Here is a 13064-nt window from a genome sequence, read left to right as displayed (position 1 = left end):
CAGTTAAAGGAAACTAGTTCAGAGAGCAGATGTTCAGCCAGAAAGTTTATACTTACTGACGCATCTTTTCCAATTTTGTGGCGATGTTTGATACCCAGGATAGCAACTGCACGTGAATGAACCGAGCGTATTATGGCATAGATGTTCGCACTGTGCCAAACCAAGGGAACACTCAGAGCAATCCTGTTTTTGGCTATTAATTCCACTGCATCTGGATCCACCGTGGGCTGGTGGGGGATTGGTGCAGTAGCGGTATCTTGTTTGATAACCACCTTGACAGCCAACACTACCCCAGCTCTGCCATGATGACCAACGGCCATGAATTGGTGCTAAAAAAATATCATCTGCCTGTTACTGAATAGTTATCTCGGCATGCAAGGTTTATAGAAAAAGACCATTACGTATATGTCATTCACGCCGTTCTCTCTAACCGTGAGCTACTCAGACCACTGTACTTTGTAAATTTTATTTCGCCAGGTACTATGATCGTCGTCATAACTGCAACTTTCCTATTATTATTATTATAATTATTATTATCATAATAGTAATAATAATTATCATTGTTATTATTATTATTATTACTGCTATTATCATTATTGTTATTATTATTGTTATTATTATTATTATTATTAATCACGCGGCCTAGGGCAAGCGCGGTTCTCAAAATGAGGCTCACTTCTTGCTGCTACACCGTGCTAACGATACCCAACCAGGTCGAAGCAGCTGTCCACCCGTCAAGCTTCTCTCCTTTATTGTTGTTTCTATTTTTGGCTGCTTAGTTCTTTTACAGTTCCTACGTACGCTAGCAGCATTTTTCGTTTGTGGTCTCTACATGAATCATTGTATTTAGTGGCCTCTTTAGATCCGATATGCTGCTCATGTTTAACATGGTATGGCAATGTACTTTCAGCGAGAAAGTTTTTGTCTCTCCGCACTCTCCTTTCGCGACCACGACACGATCTTCTGTATTTTGCGTATTGTCCGTGATCACGCGTTTAGACATTGGCCAATCCGCAAACATTTGGATTGAGTTTCACCTGAGGTCATTATCATGTGCATTTAGTAGACGATCGGCCAACCAACCGGCTGCTTTACTTCTTGCTGCTACACCTTGCTGACGAGACTCAACCAGGTCGAAGCAGCTGTCCGCGGTTGTAATTCTTGACTTTCAGTTTGGACTCTATCATGTCGTTGTCCCGTTAAGCTTGCTACGTAGTCGATCAGGCTTGCTACATTGTTATGTTTCTATTTTTAGCTGATTAGATCTTTTACAGATCCTACGTACACCGGCAGTAGTTTTGTTTGCGGTCTCTTGCATCATTGCGCAGGATGCGTGAGGTAGACCGCGTCATACTTTCGGTCTAATTTGGGAGCACGTGGTCTTTGTGCTTGTTTCCAGTGGAAGTATGTTGAAATCACGTCGGGCCAAAGGAACAAATATTTGTTTTATCCATAAATTTTCTTCAAAAGCTCGTATTACCTCCAAAATGCACCAAGAACATGCTCGATAGATGCCCTAACCAACGCTTTCCTACATCGCCTACTTGGTGAGAATCTAAACTTGCAAATCTCGTAGTCATTTTTCCAGGCAAACTATAGTTGTATGCTGAGTGGGATTTTGAGCTCGCAAATCTCGCCGATATTTCTCATAGAGAGACCCACCGAGAACATTGCTTTCCTCAATCGCCGGCAAGCGTTCGCTAAGTGGGAATTTAAACTTGCAAATCTTACAGAATTTTTGGTTCACCGTAACGCACCGCAACTGATATTTTTCACGGCGAGCCATCGCGAAGCCCAGCAAGTTAAAAATTTATACCGAAGGAGGGCAGCCATAAATTTGCTTTCCCTTTGTTGTTGGAACTCATCAGTTGAGTGGTAATTTAGATCGCAAATCTTACAAATATTTCTTCGGTGCGACCCATCGCAAAGTCAGGCGAATTTGCCGAAGGAGAAAAATAGCCATAAATTTGCTTGAAAACTCCCACCGCTTCCAGGTTTCTCATCGCTGCACGTAAAAAACACTGAAAAACAGTGAAACCAAAACTCCCTGAAATCGCTTTACTTCGACTTTACTCTTAAACACGACCTAAACCTCTACAGCAACATGGAAAAAACGTACACAAACGAAGCCAGAGAAGGTGTTTTTAGTGTATGTCTTTTCTGCAGTGAAAAATTGGGAGCTGCATGAAAATTTGAAATGCGACACGAGTGGGGCATTTCTATGTCAATTTGACACAACAGTAATAAGGTCGACAATGCTTATACTACTATACTACTACATAAATTTTAACGCGAACCACATTATGTTATCTTTTTGGTGAAGAAAATACAACTGCAAAACTGAATGTTAGCGTTTCCGTTCGTGTTTATTGTTGCGCGGATATTGCTATTCGAAGTTGATAGCATTAGTACATCGACCAAAGCATCCCGCGTGAAAGTTGTTGTACTTCAACTGAGAGCGCTTTTATGCATAAATAAAATTTAAAAGGCTGGTTTTTGAGCTCCTTCGGTTGTACTTTTATGATGAACTGGGTGTAAAGGGACGGTGAAATGTGTTAGAGAATAACAAAAACTGCCGTTGTAGTAAGTTGGTTTTCAAGTGCTGCGTCACAAATTTTGAGGTGCTCTTTCCATTAGCACGATTATTTTTTGATGAAGTAAAAATACAAATTCAAAAAATCCAAACGACCTTACCGTGTAGATACTGTAATAGAGCTTTTAACGTTGCCGTTCCTAAATTTTGGAACTCACTTCCAGCCAGTCTAAGATCTATTTCATCCCTCATAGTTTTAAAAATAACAGTAAGACTACTCTTGAATGAGACTTTTAGTAAAGCTTACTTAATTTAGGGCAATGGTTAAACTGGGTGTGTCTTTGTTTCATTGAATATTTTTTCAGTCTTTAATAATGATATAGTCATTTTAAGAAGTTGCAGTTTTGATCTTAAGTGAGTCTAAACCTTACTGGTACAATTTAAGTTGCACTCTTGTTTTGATGATATTGTAATTTTAGGTAGCAGTAGTTTTTATTTTAATCACAAACATTTAATTCAATCACAAAGATTTAATTTAATCACAAACATTGAATAATCAGTCATCGGAGTACCTGAAAGGCCTATTTAAACCCTTCAGCACGGACTATGGACTTAGAAATAGTGAAAACAAATTGGCTCTGCCTAAGCCCCGTACCGATTTTTTGAAACGTAGTTTCTACTACAGTAGAGCGCATTTGTGGAATAAGCCTTCCATCTAACGTCAGAGCCACTGGATCTTTTATTAATTTTACAGATGGGATAAATCGCCAATTGTCCTTCTCGTACTCTCACACGGCAAACATATAAATCAGTTTTTGTAAAGGGGCATTGGGCGTCGGAAATGAGTGCTATATAGATTCATATATTGTATTGTACTGTATTTTACAAAACAGTCCCAAAAAAATACGCGCGCTGATTGGTTAAAAATCGTGTTTCTATAACTCGATGGAAACACAGCACTAGTACGAGCTGTTGACGTAACGATAGCGCAATAATCAAAGTTAGCGAGCTGTTTTCCTTTTTTTTTTTTTCTGTCGCAGTGTTTTCTAAAAGAAATGGAAAACACGTTCTCCGTGTTTCTATCGAGTTATAGAAACACTCGTGAAAGTTTGGGAGAACTCGAAAAAGCTGTGGAAACACTCGCATACGGTTCGTTTTCCCACAGCATTTCTCGTTCTCCAAACATCCACTCGTGTTTCTATACCTCGATAGAAACACGGTACATGTTTTCTATTTCTTAATTATATTGCACAGTGACCATGATTCTGACAACTGAGAACAGATTTTCGACGGAAAGCGTTGTTTAAACTTCTTTAACTTCCTTTGAATATCAAGCAATTGCAATAAACAATATACTAAAGCAAACGTGTTTTAACCATCGGCGAAAAAGGTAAACGTGCATTGTCCAAAAAAAAAAGACATTTCACTTTTAGATCAGATCGTTGTTATCATAAATCGTGCTGTAGGTGTTGTAACTTTTTCAAATTACGATCTTAGTACTAATGAATTAATGCAGATGGTAAACTGGGTTAAACTGGACTGCTAACGCCTTGTTGATAAAGCAATAATAATGCATAAGACTGTAAATAATATGGTTCCGGACTATCTTAGTTCGCACTTTGTCTTCCATTCCGATACCTTAACATATAACCTAATTATTTTAAAACAAGACTGTACATGTCCTACAGCGGAGCTGTACTGTGGAATAGTCTGCCCTTGGATATTCCTCAGTCACCCTCTCTTAATGAATTTAATTAACAAATTGACGTCAGTTTTTTATGCGTCTATCCTCTTATTGATGTTAAATATTGCGTCATAACATTGTCAAAGTGGTTGTGGAACCACAAGCCGCGGGCGAGTGATTCCGCAGTAAGCTTTGACAACGTTATGACGAAATTTATTATCAATAAGAGGACAGACGCATAAAAAACTGACGTCAATTTGTTTTTTTTTACAACAACAAGACACCAAAATGGCCAAATGCCGGAAATAAATGAAGGGAAAGGAGGCCGTAAACTTGCCGTAAACAAAAATAAGTGAATTTTATTCAAAATGACATGAACATTGTCATTAGCTTTTCTCGCTTTTTGACTGACTACTTAAAATAGTCCATAAAATCTCATTGGTTAAAACGTTGACAGTTTGACAGCTGAAAGTTAAACTTGAAAGCTTGCATAAATTAAAATTTTATCTGTCTGTACTCTTATTCATGATAAAAATGAGCTAATCAGCGCGAGAGAAATTATTGTAAAAATCTAAGTTGAAGACTTATGATTTTGATAGACTTAAAATCTGCTAAAAAAAAAAAAATCAACAACAACCACAACATATAAATGGCTAGTAAGCAAAAAGTTTCTCACTGCCAACATTTTTATTAAGTGCTGGTTGCAAATCACGAATCAATCTTTCTTTAATTTTACAATGCACATCAGATCGTCCGGTGGCTAAAATGTCAAAGAGATCCTATTTTATCCTGTTGCCTGTCAGCGTCATATGGTCTGCCATGGCAGAAGAGTGGTTAGTACTCGTCAGCGCTTTAAAATGCTCCGTTTTACCGTCATGCAACCGACGCTTTGTTTATCCAATGTGAAAGGCGTTGCAATCCCAACAGCCAGCTTTGTACACAACCTTCGACATAAGGGAACGGCTGAGTCGGTCCTTATAGGGGAAAAAATACTTAATTCAACTAGTGTTTCGGAAAATAATTTTAAGACTAAAACAACCATAGAACCTGTGGATACATGATTTGAGCTGTTATGTGACAATTTTACTTTGAATTCCTACATAGTTAACGATAAAGATTAGCGAAAAAACTGAGCAACGACGTTTCGGTGTCATCCTGGCACCATTTTCAAGTTAAAAAATATTTGTGCGAAAAGTAAATTAATTTATACCAATGGTAGAGGTGCGAAATTGAATAAATTAAGATTAATGGAATGAACATGAACATTGAACAGCTATCTTAATCTTAATTTATTCAATTTCGCACCTCTACCATTGGTATAAATTAATTTACTTTTCGCACAAATATTTTTTAACTTGAAAATGGTGCCAGGATGACACCGAAACGTCGTTGCTCAGTTTTTTCGCTAATCTTTATCGTTAACTGTATTTCCAAATTTAATCTTATAAGAATTCCTACATAAGGTAAAAATATGAAAATTTCTTTTTTGGGGACATGAGTGATGGGGTCTTTAGGTTTGTTGTGTTTGTTCACAACATCGTTCATGTTGTAGTTAATAATACCACGGGGCTACCCACTGCGTGACAAAAGCTTCTTGAGATCGTCCAAAGCACACTGTAACAGACTGGGTGACGAACAGATGCGAAGACACCGATATGTTGAGATGCGGATTAGGTTAACTTTGTACTTCCGAGGTGTAAAAGAATCCCATTGAGTGTAGAGTCCAGTGAAAGTTTTCTTTCGGTGAAGTCCAAAAGGGAATTGGCTATTTTAGTCTTAAAATTATTTTCCGTAACACTAGTCGAATTAAGTCTTTTTTTCCCTTATAACGACAGACTTAGTCGTTCCCTTATGTCGAAGGTTGTGTACAAGGCTGGCTGTTGGGATTGCAACGCCTTTTACATTGGAAAAACAAAGCGTCGGTTGTATGACAGGAAAACGGAGCATTTTAAAGCGCTGACGAGTACTATACTAACCACGCTTCTGCCGTGCCCGAGCATATGACCCTGAAAAGCCACAGGATAAAATGGGATCACTTTGACATTTTAGCCACCGGACGATCTGATGTGCATTGTAAAATTAAAGAAACATTATTGATTCGTGATTTGCAACCAGCACTTAATGAACTTAACGTAATGTTTTTTGTTGTTGTTTTGTGTTTTGTTTTTTGTTTGTTTGTTTTTTTCCCAGCAGACTTTAAGTCTGTTTATTTTCATTTACATCCATTGGCATTTCTTTCCTTATTAGGTACCGGTTTACCTTATTAGGTATTAGTCTTCACGTTTAAATTTATTGTAGTGCAGCTACCATTTCTATACTTCTGATGATACATGTAGGAGCATACGAAACGTTAAGTTCTTAAATCAAGGTTTTTACAGCATGCGTTGTTTTGTCATGTTTGTGACCGCAGTTTGTTTTCTATTTTTAATTTAATATTGTTTAGTCCTAAAGGAAATGCCTGGTAAAAATAAATATTTTACCTTTCTCCTACCTACCATAAGTCATAGTATGGCAATACTTAAAGCATTTAAAAACTTTTCCAAAGTATAAAAGAATACTCACAAGGTCCCCATCTTCTACGGCTGCTGCAACCTGATGATGTTGGTTTTGAAAAATAGGTTAAAAATAGTTTCTCAAAACAGTTTAAAAACAGGTTTAAATAGTGTCCTGTTTGTTAAGGGCTCTTGGACGTACAAGCTAACTCACTCCCCACCGCGGTAAAAGGGGTAATGGTGGGCGGGGGGGGGGGGAGGGGGGGTTGAACCCCCTTGGGTTTTCTTTCTCTTAAGTCATAGCAAAATAAATTTATAATGATTAGATAGCCCTTTGCAGTTGCCATGGCAACGTCAAAAATGATAGACACACAAATGAAATATCAAAATTTCCGGAAGAGATGAATGAACAGCTACTAAAAGTTTCAGCCCCTCAGAGTAAATCGTCTTTTCAAACATTTGAAAAAACCTTATTTCGTGAGGTGGCACCACTCTCCTCCCCCAACCCTCCTGTACGTCCGAGGGTTAGGTGGCACCACGATCTTCGTAAGTTTAAAAAACAGATGACACAACATATTGATACACATGTTTGGAATTGGAGATCGATCAACTAACGAAAAAAAAGTTATAAACAACATACTAAAGCACACATGTTTTAACCATCAACAAAAGGGGTAAATGTGCGCTGTCTAAAATGAGACATTTCACTTTAAAATCAAATCAGTTGTTGTTATCAAAAGCCTTAGTATGGCAATACTTGTTGCATTTAAAAACTTTACCAAAGTATATATATATATATATATATATAAAATACTCACAATATGAACGTCTTCTACTGCTGCTGTACCTTTGTGGTGGTGGTGGTGGTGGTGGTTTTGGTGGTGGTGGTGAGCGCCTTCTTCTTCTACGTCTCCGCCGCCACCACGCATCTACATCATCTTGAATGATAATAAATGCAACCACCAATACCAGGAGACCTAACTTAGCGAAAGAGACCATGCTGCTGGATAGGCACTCTAAGCTAGATGAAGGGACATAAACCAATCAGCATTATTTAAAAGTATTCAGTTAGCCGTGTACTTCTTTAATATTCTTCCCTGCAAACAAAGCCGAGTACCCTACGTCGATGTTACCTTTTGCTTCGAGATGACGAAATTAACGACGAGGCGACGAAACTAATGACGTCAAACTGTTATTATCAAGTGACCAGTTTTTCATGTAGCGCAAGTTAATTTCACGCTATCTACTAAAGACAAAGTCAATTATAAGTATGACTTGTTTTTAAGAATAACTGGTGATGCGCAGATTTTATCTCTTGTAATTCAAACGCAGTGACTCTATAAAGACGAACTGCTTCTTTCCAACTTACTTGCGAAATGGTTGTTCCCCTAAAATGTCAAAATATACAGCAGGAGAGGTAAATTATCTTATAGGTACGAATTCAAAGTAAACATCTCCAAAAACTGTTCAATTTATGTAATGGATAAAAGAAAACAAACAAACAAACAAAAAACAAACAAACCTACAAGCAAAAGGTAATGTACGTACTTCCACACACATCTTAGAAAAATGTATTATCTTTTTAAACTTTTTCCAACCACCTACTTTGATTTACTAGCCTAAAAAGTGCTTCCGTTATATAAAATCTTACACTGATTGGGCTTTGCTACAAGACGACTTTGACAAGCTGGTTGATTGGAGTGACAACTGGAAGCTGGCCTTCAATATTGACAAATATTCTCTCTGCACAGTAACAAGGAAGCGCAACACTCATAATTTGTAACTACAAATTGGGAGGGAAGATTCTTAGCAGAGTAGGAGCCTAACGCGATCTTTGGGTACTTATGTGACATACAGCTAGCTTTAGTGATTACACCCACGCCCAGGTGAGCAAAGCTAACAAAATGGTGGCTTTCATTCGTCGCACTACAATTTCTCATCGACTAGTCCGGTCTGTTTTAACCCTTTGAGCCCCAATTACGCATATATGCGTAATTAATAGCCGTGCTCTTTGTACCACTTGTAATGTCATCAATTTAAATGTCATCAGATATTCTTGATAAGCAGATAGTAGTACTAGCCTAGGCCTTTCCGTACAATGGTCAGGTTTAGATATCGACGACATTCCGACGTCGCAAATCGAAAAACAACGTTTTAAGTCCAAATTTTGACGTATGCGCATGCCCAAAATTGAAATATTGCTCAATTTTATACCTAATTCTCGCAAAATGTCTCCTTTTAGTTAAAAAAAAGCTTTCTTAGCAAAACGATGGCCTATTTAGCGTCATGCCAACTAAAAAAGCTGACTAAATGGTTAAAAACGGTAATTTTTTTGGCGAAAGTTTGGTATTCAAAGGGTTAAACTCGACGATCTGCGATTCATGCCTTTCGTTTTGTACGGTATTCTTTTCGTTCTTCACGCTCCGAAAGCAGCAATAAAACTTCACGTTCGTTAAGAAATCGCGCAAGTAACGACTCCCTAAAAGTAACGACGTGCTCGCAAAGTAGCAAACTTAAGCACGCCTTTACTTCTCAGAAGAAATAACGGATTAAATATATCTAGCTAAAAAAGGCTGCACTAAAAGGATCAACCAAAAATCGTTTTCAACATAATCATTTATCTTTTTCTGCTCTCTGTATATCGATTTAACAAATTGACGACAGTTTTTTTTATGCGTCTCTCCTCTTATTGATGATAAATTGCGCTATAACATTGTCAAAGTGGGTATGGAACCACGAGCCGCGGGTAAAAACCCCAAAATGGTCAAATGCCGGGAAAAAATGCGGGAAAAAGACGCCGTAAACTTGCCGTAAACAAAGATAAGTGAATTTTATTCAAAATTATGCGAACATTGTCGATAACTTTTCTCGCCTTTTCATTGGCTACTTAAAAAAGTCCATAAAATCTCATTGGTTTAAAAGTTGACAATTTGACAGCTGAGAGTTGAACTTGAAAGCTTGCATATATTAAAATTTTATCTGTCTGTACTCTTATCGATGACAAAAATGAGCCAATCAGCGCGCGAGAAATAAGACAGTTATTGTAAAAATATTTTTATTTCATTTGGGACGCAACCCCTAAATAACCCTGTTGCTAAGCGAAAGTAGCGATGCCCGGAAATATGCCGGCGATAGGATTCTAGGGCTGCTAAATTCGAAACTAAAAGAAAGACGTTTCTTTCCAAAATTTACAGAAGTTGGTCCCATCCAGGTAAATAGTGCCAAAAATCGAACTTAGAAGATACAAAAGTCATGAACAATATGCTAGACGACAGGCCAAGATATTAGGGAGTTTTAGAAAGCCACAATAAGGGAAAAACAGCCTCAGGTAAACTGGTCGGCGTCAAATGGCGTAATATTCACAAGGAGTGGTATATAAAGGCCTGATTATCCCAATGGGAACTAATAAAAAGCAACCTAATTTAACACCTAAAAGAAATTTATTTTAATTTGTTTACAGTAACTTGAAGTACCATCTATTAACGCCTTTCTTTGCTTTTGTATTTTAGCAGCAAACAAGCCTGTTCTAAGAACAGGAATCAAGGCTGCACGAATTTGGATGAACGTGCTCGCCAACTATTTCTCTTTCAAACAATTCCTAACTTCCCATAAGAGCACTCGCTTAAGTTCTTAGCACCCCGTGAAGATTCGAAGGAAATATTCTTACCTAACTCTTACCTTGAATGAAGGCAATACCGAGCAGCTCCGACTGAAGAATTCTCTCCTTTTGCAGACGGAATAACTTTCACTTGGATAACAACTGAAAACACGAAGACCTAAAGAAAACAAAACAAAACAAAGCGAAACCAAACGTCGATATGATTTAAAACTACCATTTTTAAGTGCTACACTGGTCAAGTTTCATTCACCTTCTTTTGGTATCGTGTCTCGGATCAGGAGAACATAGTGAATAATCTGTTCTACGGATAGTGGTTGGTCAGTTACTTAATTTAGCGCATTGCTGAAACGGGGTTAGTCCTGAATGGGCAAGGCGTTATTGACATATAATCAGGGAGGCAGGGAAATTGCACAAATATTAGGGAATGTTGCTTACTCTTCCTCTTGTGCGCTACTGAAAACCAGCGTTTGCGCCTTAGACATGTCGCGGGAACTTATTTATTGTGTAAACATCGATCATATCACACATAAATATTTCCTGATCTGTCCGTGCAGAACTGACCTCGTTTCAGCGCAATGATACGGATTAACTAAAAACTATTGTTCATAGTGAGCAGAAACCGGCGTCGTAAAACAAATCTTTTGCCGACTTGTCCCGTTCTGAGACATGATATTAGGAGAACGTAAGTGCAACTAAAGTGAAATAGTAATTTACAATGAGTGTTTTTTTTTTTACCAGGTTATAGTCCGGGTTTTGCTCTTTTATTGCTTTTTTTTTTTTTTTAACTGTGTTTTACGTTCTTTATTTCGACTTTCCCTTTGAATTTTCTGGAAGGTAAAGATGACCTCTACAAAGGCACGCCACGTTTTCAGTGATAGAAGCGTTAGATTAAATCCAAAGCGATTGTTATGCAAAAAAAAAATCCAGTCACAAAGTTATTCGCGTGCCCGTACAAGATCTATCTCAAACTACTATATCCTTCAATGGGAATTTGTAAATTTAATTTTCTCAGCTGCTTTCGACAGCAGTTTTCCTTTTTCCCAACATCTCTGTCTCCACTGTGTCATCGGCTTGTGGATGCCACGTGACAGATTTGGAAGGCAGCCATGCATATCTGCACGATACTTTGAGTGAACACGAAGGTCGCCAGTCGTGATCGTATACCCAAATTAATCTTTTTCTTCAAGTTTTTCAGCAAAAAGCTACATGTGCTGCTTATTTTAGCGCGATTTATATTTTATTTGCGAACAGATCACTAATGTAAAATGTTCTCCATTTCGCTTATTGCTCTATTTGTTTGTTGATGTCTTAATTACACTCTTGCTTAGGGACTATTTTTTAACAAGACCATGAAGGTCATCTGGCACCTTTGTACGCTGTTCATTTTGACGTTGATTCACAAGAAAGGTGCACAAGTCAGTAGAGGTACGAATGATTATAAACCTAGAATATTATCAACATTTCCAATCGGCGGACTAGTCGAGTCTGTTAAACTCGACGATTTGCGATTCTTGCTTTTCGTTTTGTATCGTATTCTTTTTCTTCACCCTCCAAAACAAGTCATAAAACTTCACGTTCGCTAGCAAATGGCGCAAGTAGCGACTCCCCGAAAGTAACGATGCTTCTAAAGTAGCGTTCTCAAAGACAGCTTTACCTCTTAGGAGAAACAATGCGGAAATATATATTATAAACAAATGCAGGAAGCTGCACTAGAAGGATCATCCTAAAATATATTTTAACATATCCATATGTCATTGTCTGCTCTCAGTATATCGACCTATTTTATTTTATTTGGGACGCTTGCCCTAAATAACATGCTTTTGCTACCGGAAAGTAGCGATCCACGGAAATATATGCGATATGATTATTAAAAGGACTGCTAAATCCGAAACTAAAAGAGAGACTCTCCTTTCGAAGTTTCACGGTTGTTGGTCCCGTCCGGGTAAATAGTGCAAAGAAGCAAATTATGAAAATATAAAAAGTCAGCAACGACATGCCAGGCGAGTGCCAAGAGGATGTTTAAACATTATTGACAGTGTACTTTAAACATTTTTGGGTTGCCATGTTACCTGTAAGTATTCATTGGGTTTTCCATTGTTTGCAATAACGCGAAATACCATCTATTAACGTCTGATGGTACAATTATTATGCATTTATTTCCAAAAGCCACGCCGAATGCTGCTTATGCTTAAGCTTATGCGCTACTGAAAACAAGTCTTTATGCCTTACTTTAAATATGTCTTGCAAACTTAGTGTGTATACTGATAAATATCACGGTATGGGACGTGATGAGTGTCTGACCTATCCATGCAGAGCTGACCCCGTTTCAGCAATGAGATGTCGAATTAACTGAGGGCCATTGTTCATAACGAACAGAAATAGATTATTGACCGAGATGCCTTGTTCTCAGACATAGCAAAACCTGCCATGTTATCAAGCCAGACTTCCTACATTGGTAATGCTGGCAGAAACCTTAACACGAGACTGACTGAACACAACCGAGCCACGAGAAATGATGATGCCAACAATCATATTGCTATTAAAGATTGAAGCGTAGCCAGGATGAGACATATTCAAACGAGAAATAAAAACGTTCGCTGGCTAAAAAATTTCATCCCCACACCTGAAGAATTGGTTTGGATGTTTAGTAAATGGGCTGCGTCTCAAGAGAATCCTAACAGTTTTGCTGTCCTTTCGTTCATCAATGGAGTCACGCAGCCACTAACGAGAATTCTT

General features: G+C 38.0%; 1 protein-coding gene and 1 pseudogene across 3 annotated transcripts in view; one reads left to right on the top strand and one right to left on the bottom strand.

The window, feature by feature from the left end:
- The window catches only part of LOC110060093 (uncharacterized), a 46818-nt gene extending 36045 nt beyond the window's left edge, over window positions 1-10773 (bottom strand). Inside the window, exons 1-5 of one of the 2 annotated variants that reach the window (XM_089280640.1) lie at window positions 10579-10773; window positions 10388-10485; window positions 7528-7730; window positions 6780-6809; window positions 57-329 (exon numbers count right to left, since the gene is read on the bottom strand). In XM_089280640.1, coding sequence (XP_089136766.1) covers window positions 57-329; window positions 6780-6809; window positions 7528-7708 — 484 coding nt within the window. In that variant the 5' untranslated portion in view covers window positions 7709-7730; window positions 10388-10485; window positions 10579-10773. Of the gene's footprint in view, window positions 1-56; window positions 330-6779; window positions 6810-7527; window positions 8855-10387; window positions 10486-10578 lie in introns of those variants that run through there. The other variant, XM_089280641.1, reaches the window with a different exon arrangement.
- Window positions 10774-10853: 80 nt separating this feature from the next.
- Window positions 10854-13064, top strand: part of LOC110069726 (uncharacterized) — a 29667-nt pseudogene continuing 27456 nt past the window's right edge. Inside the window, exons 1-2 of the transcript XR_016204429.1 lie at window positions 10854-11010; window positions 11657-11753. The product of XR_016204429.1 is annotated as an uncharacterized LOC110069726 (transcript). The remainder of the gene's footprint in view (window positions 11011-11656; window positions 11754-13064) is intronic.

The sequence above is a fragment of the Orbicella faveolata genome, unplaced genomic scaffold, assembly GCF_042242905.1.
Source record: "Orbicella faveolata isolate gen_17 unplaced genomic scaffold, um_ofav_v1 contig_48, whole genome shotgun sequence".
NCBI lineage: Eukaryota > Metazoa > Cnidaria > Anthozoa > Scleractinia > Merulinidae > Orbicella > Orbicella faveolata.
Note: the sequence above shows the minus strand (reverse complement) of the source record. Positions and strands in the feature narration are given on the sequence as shown.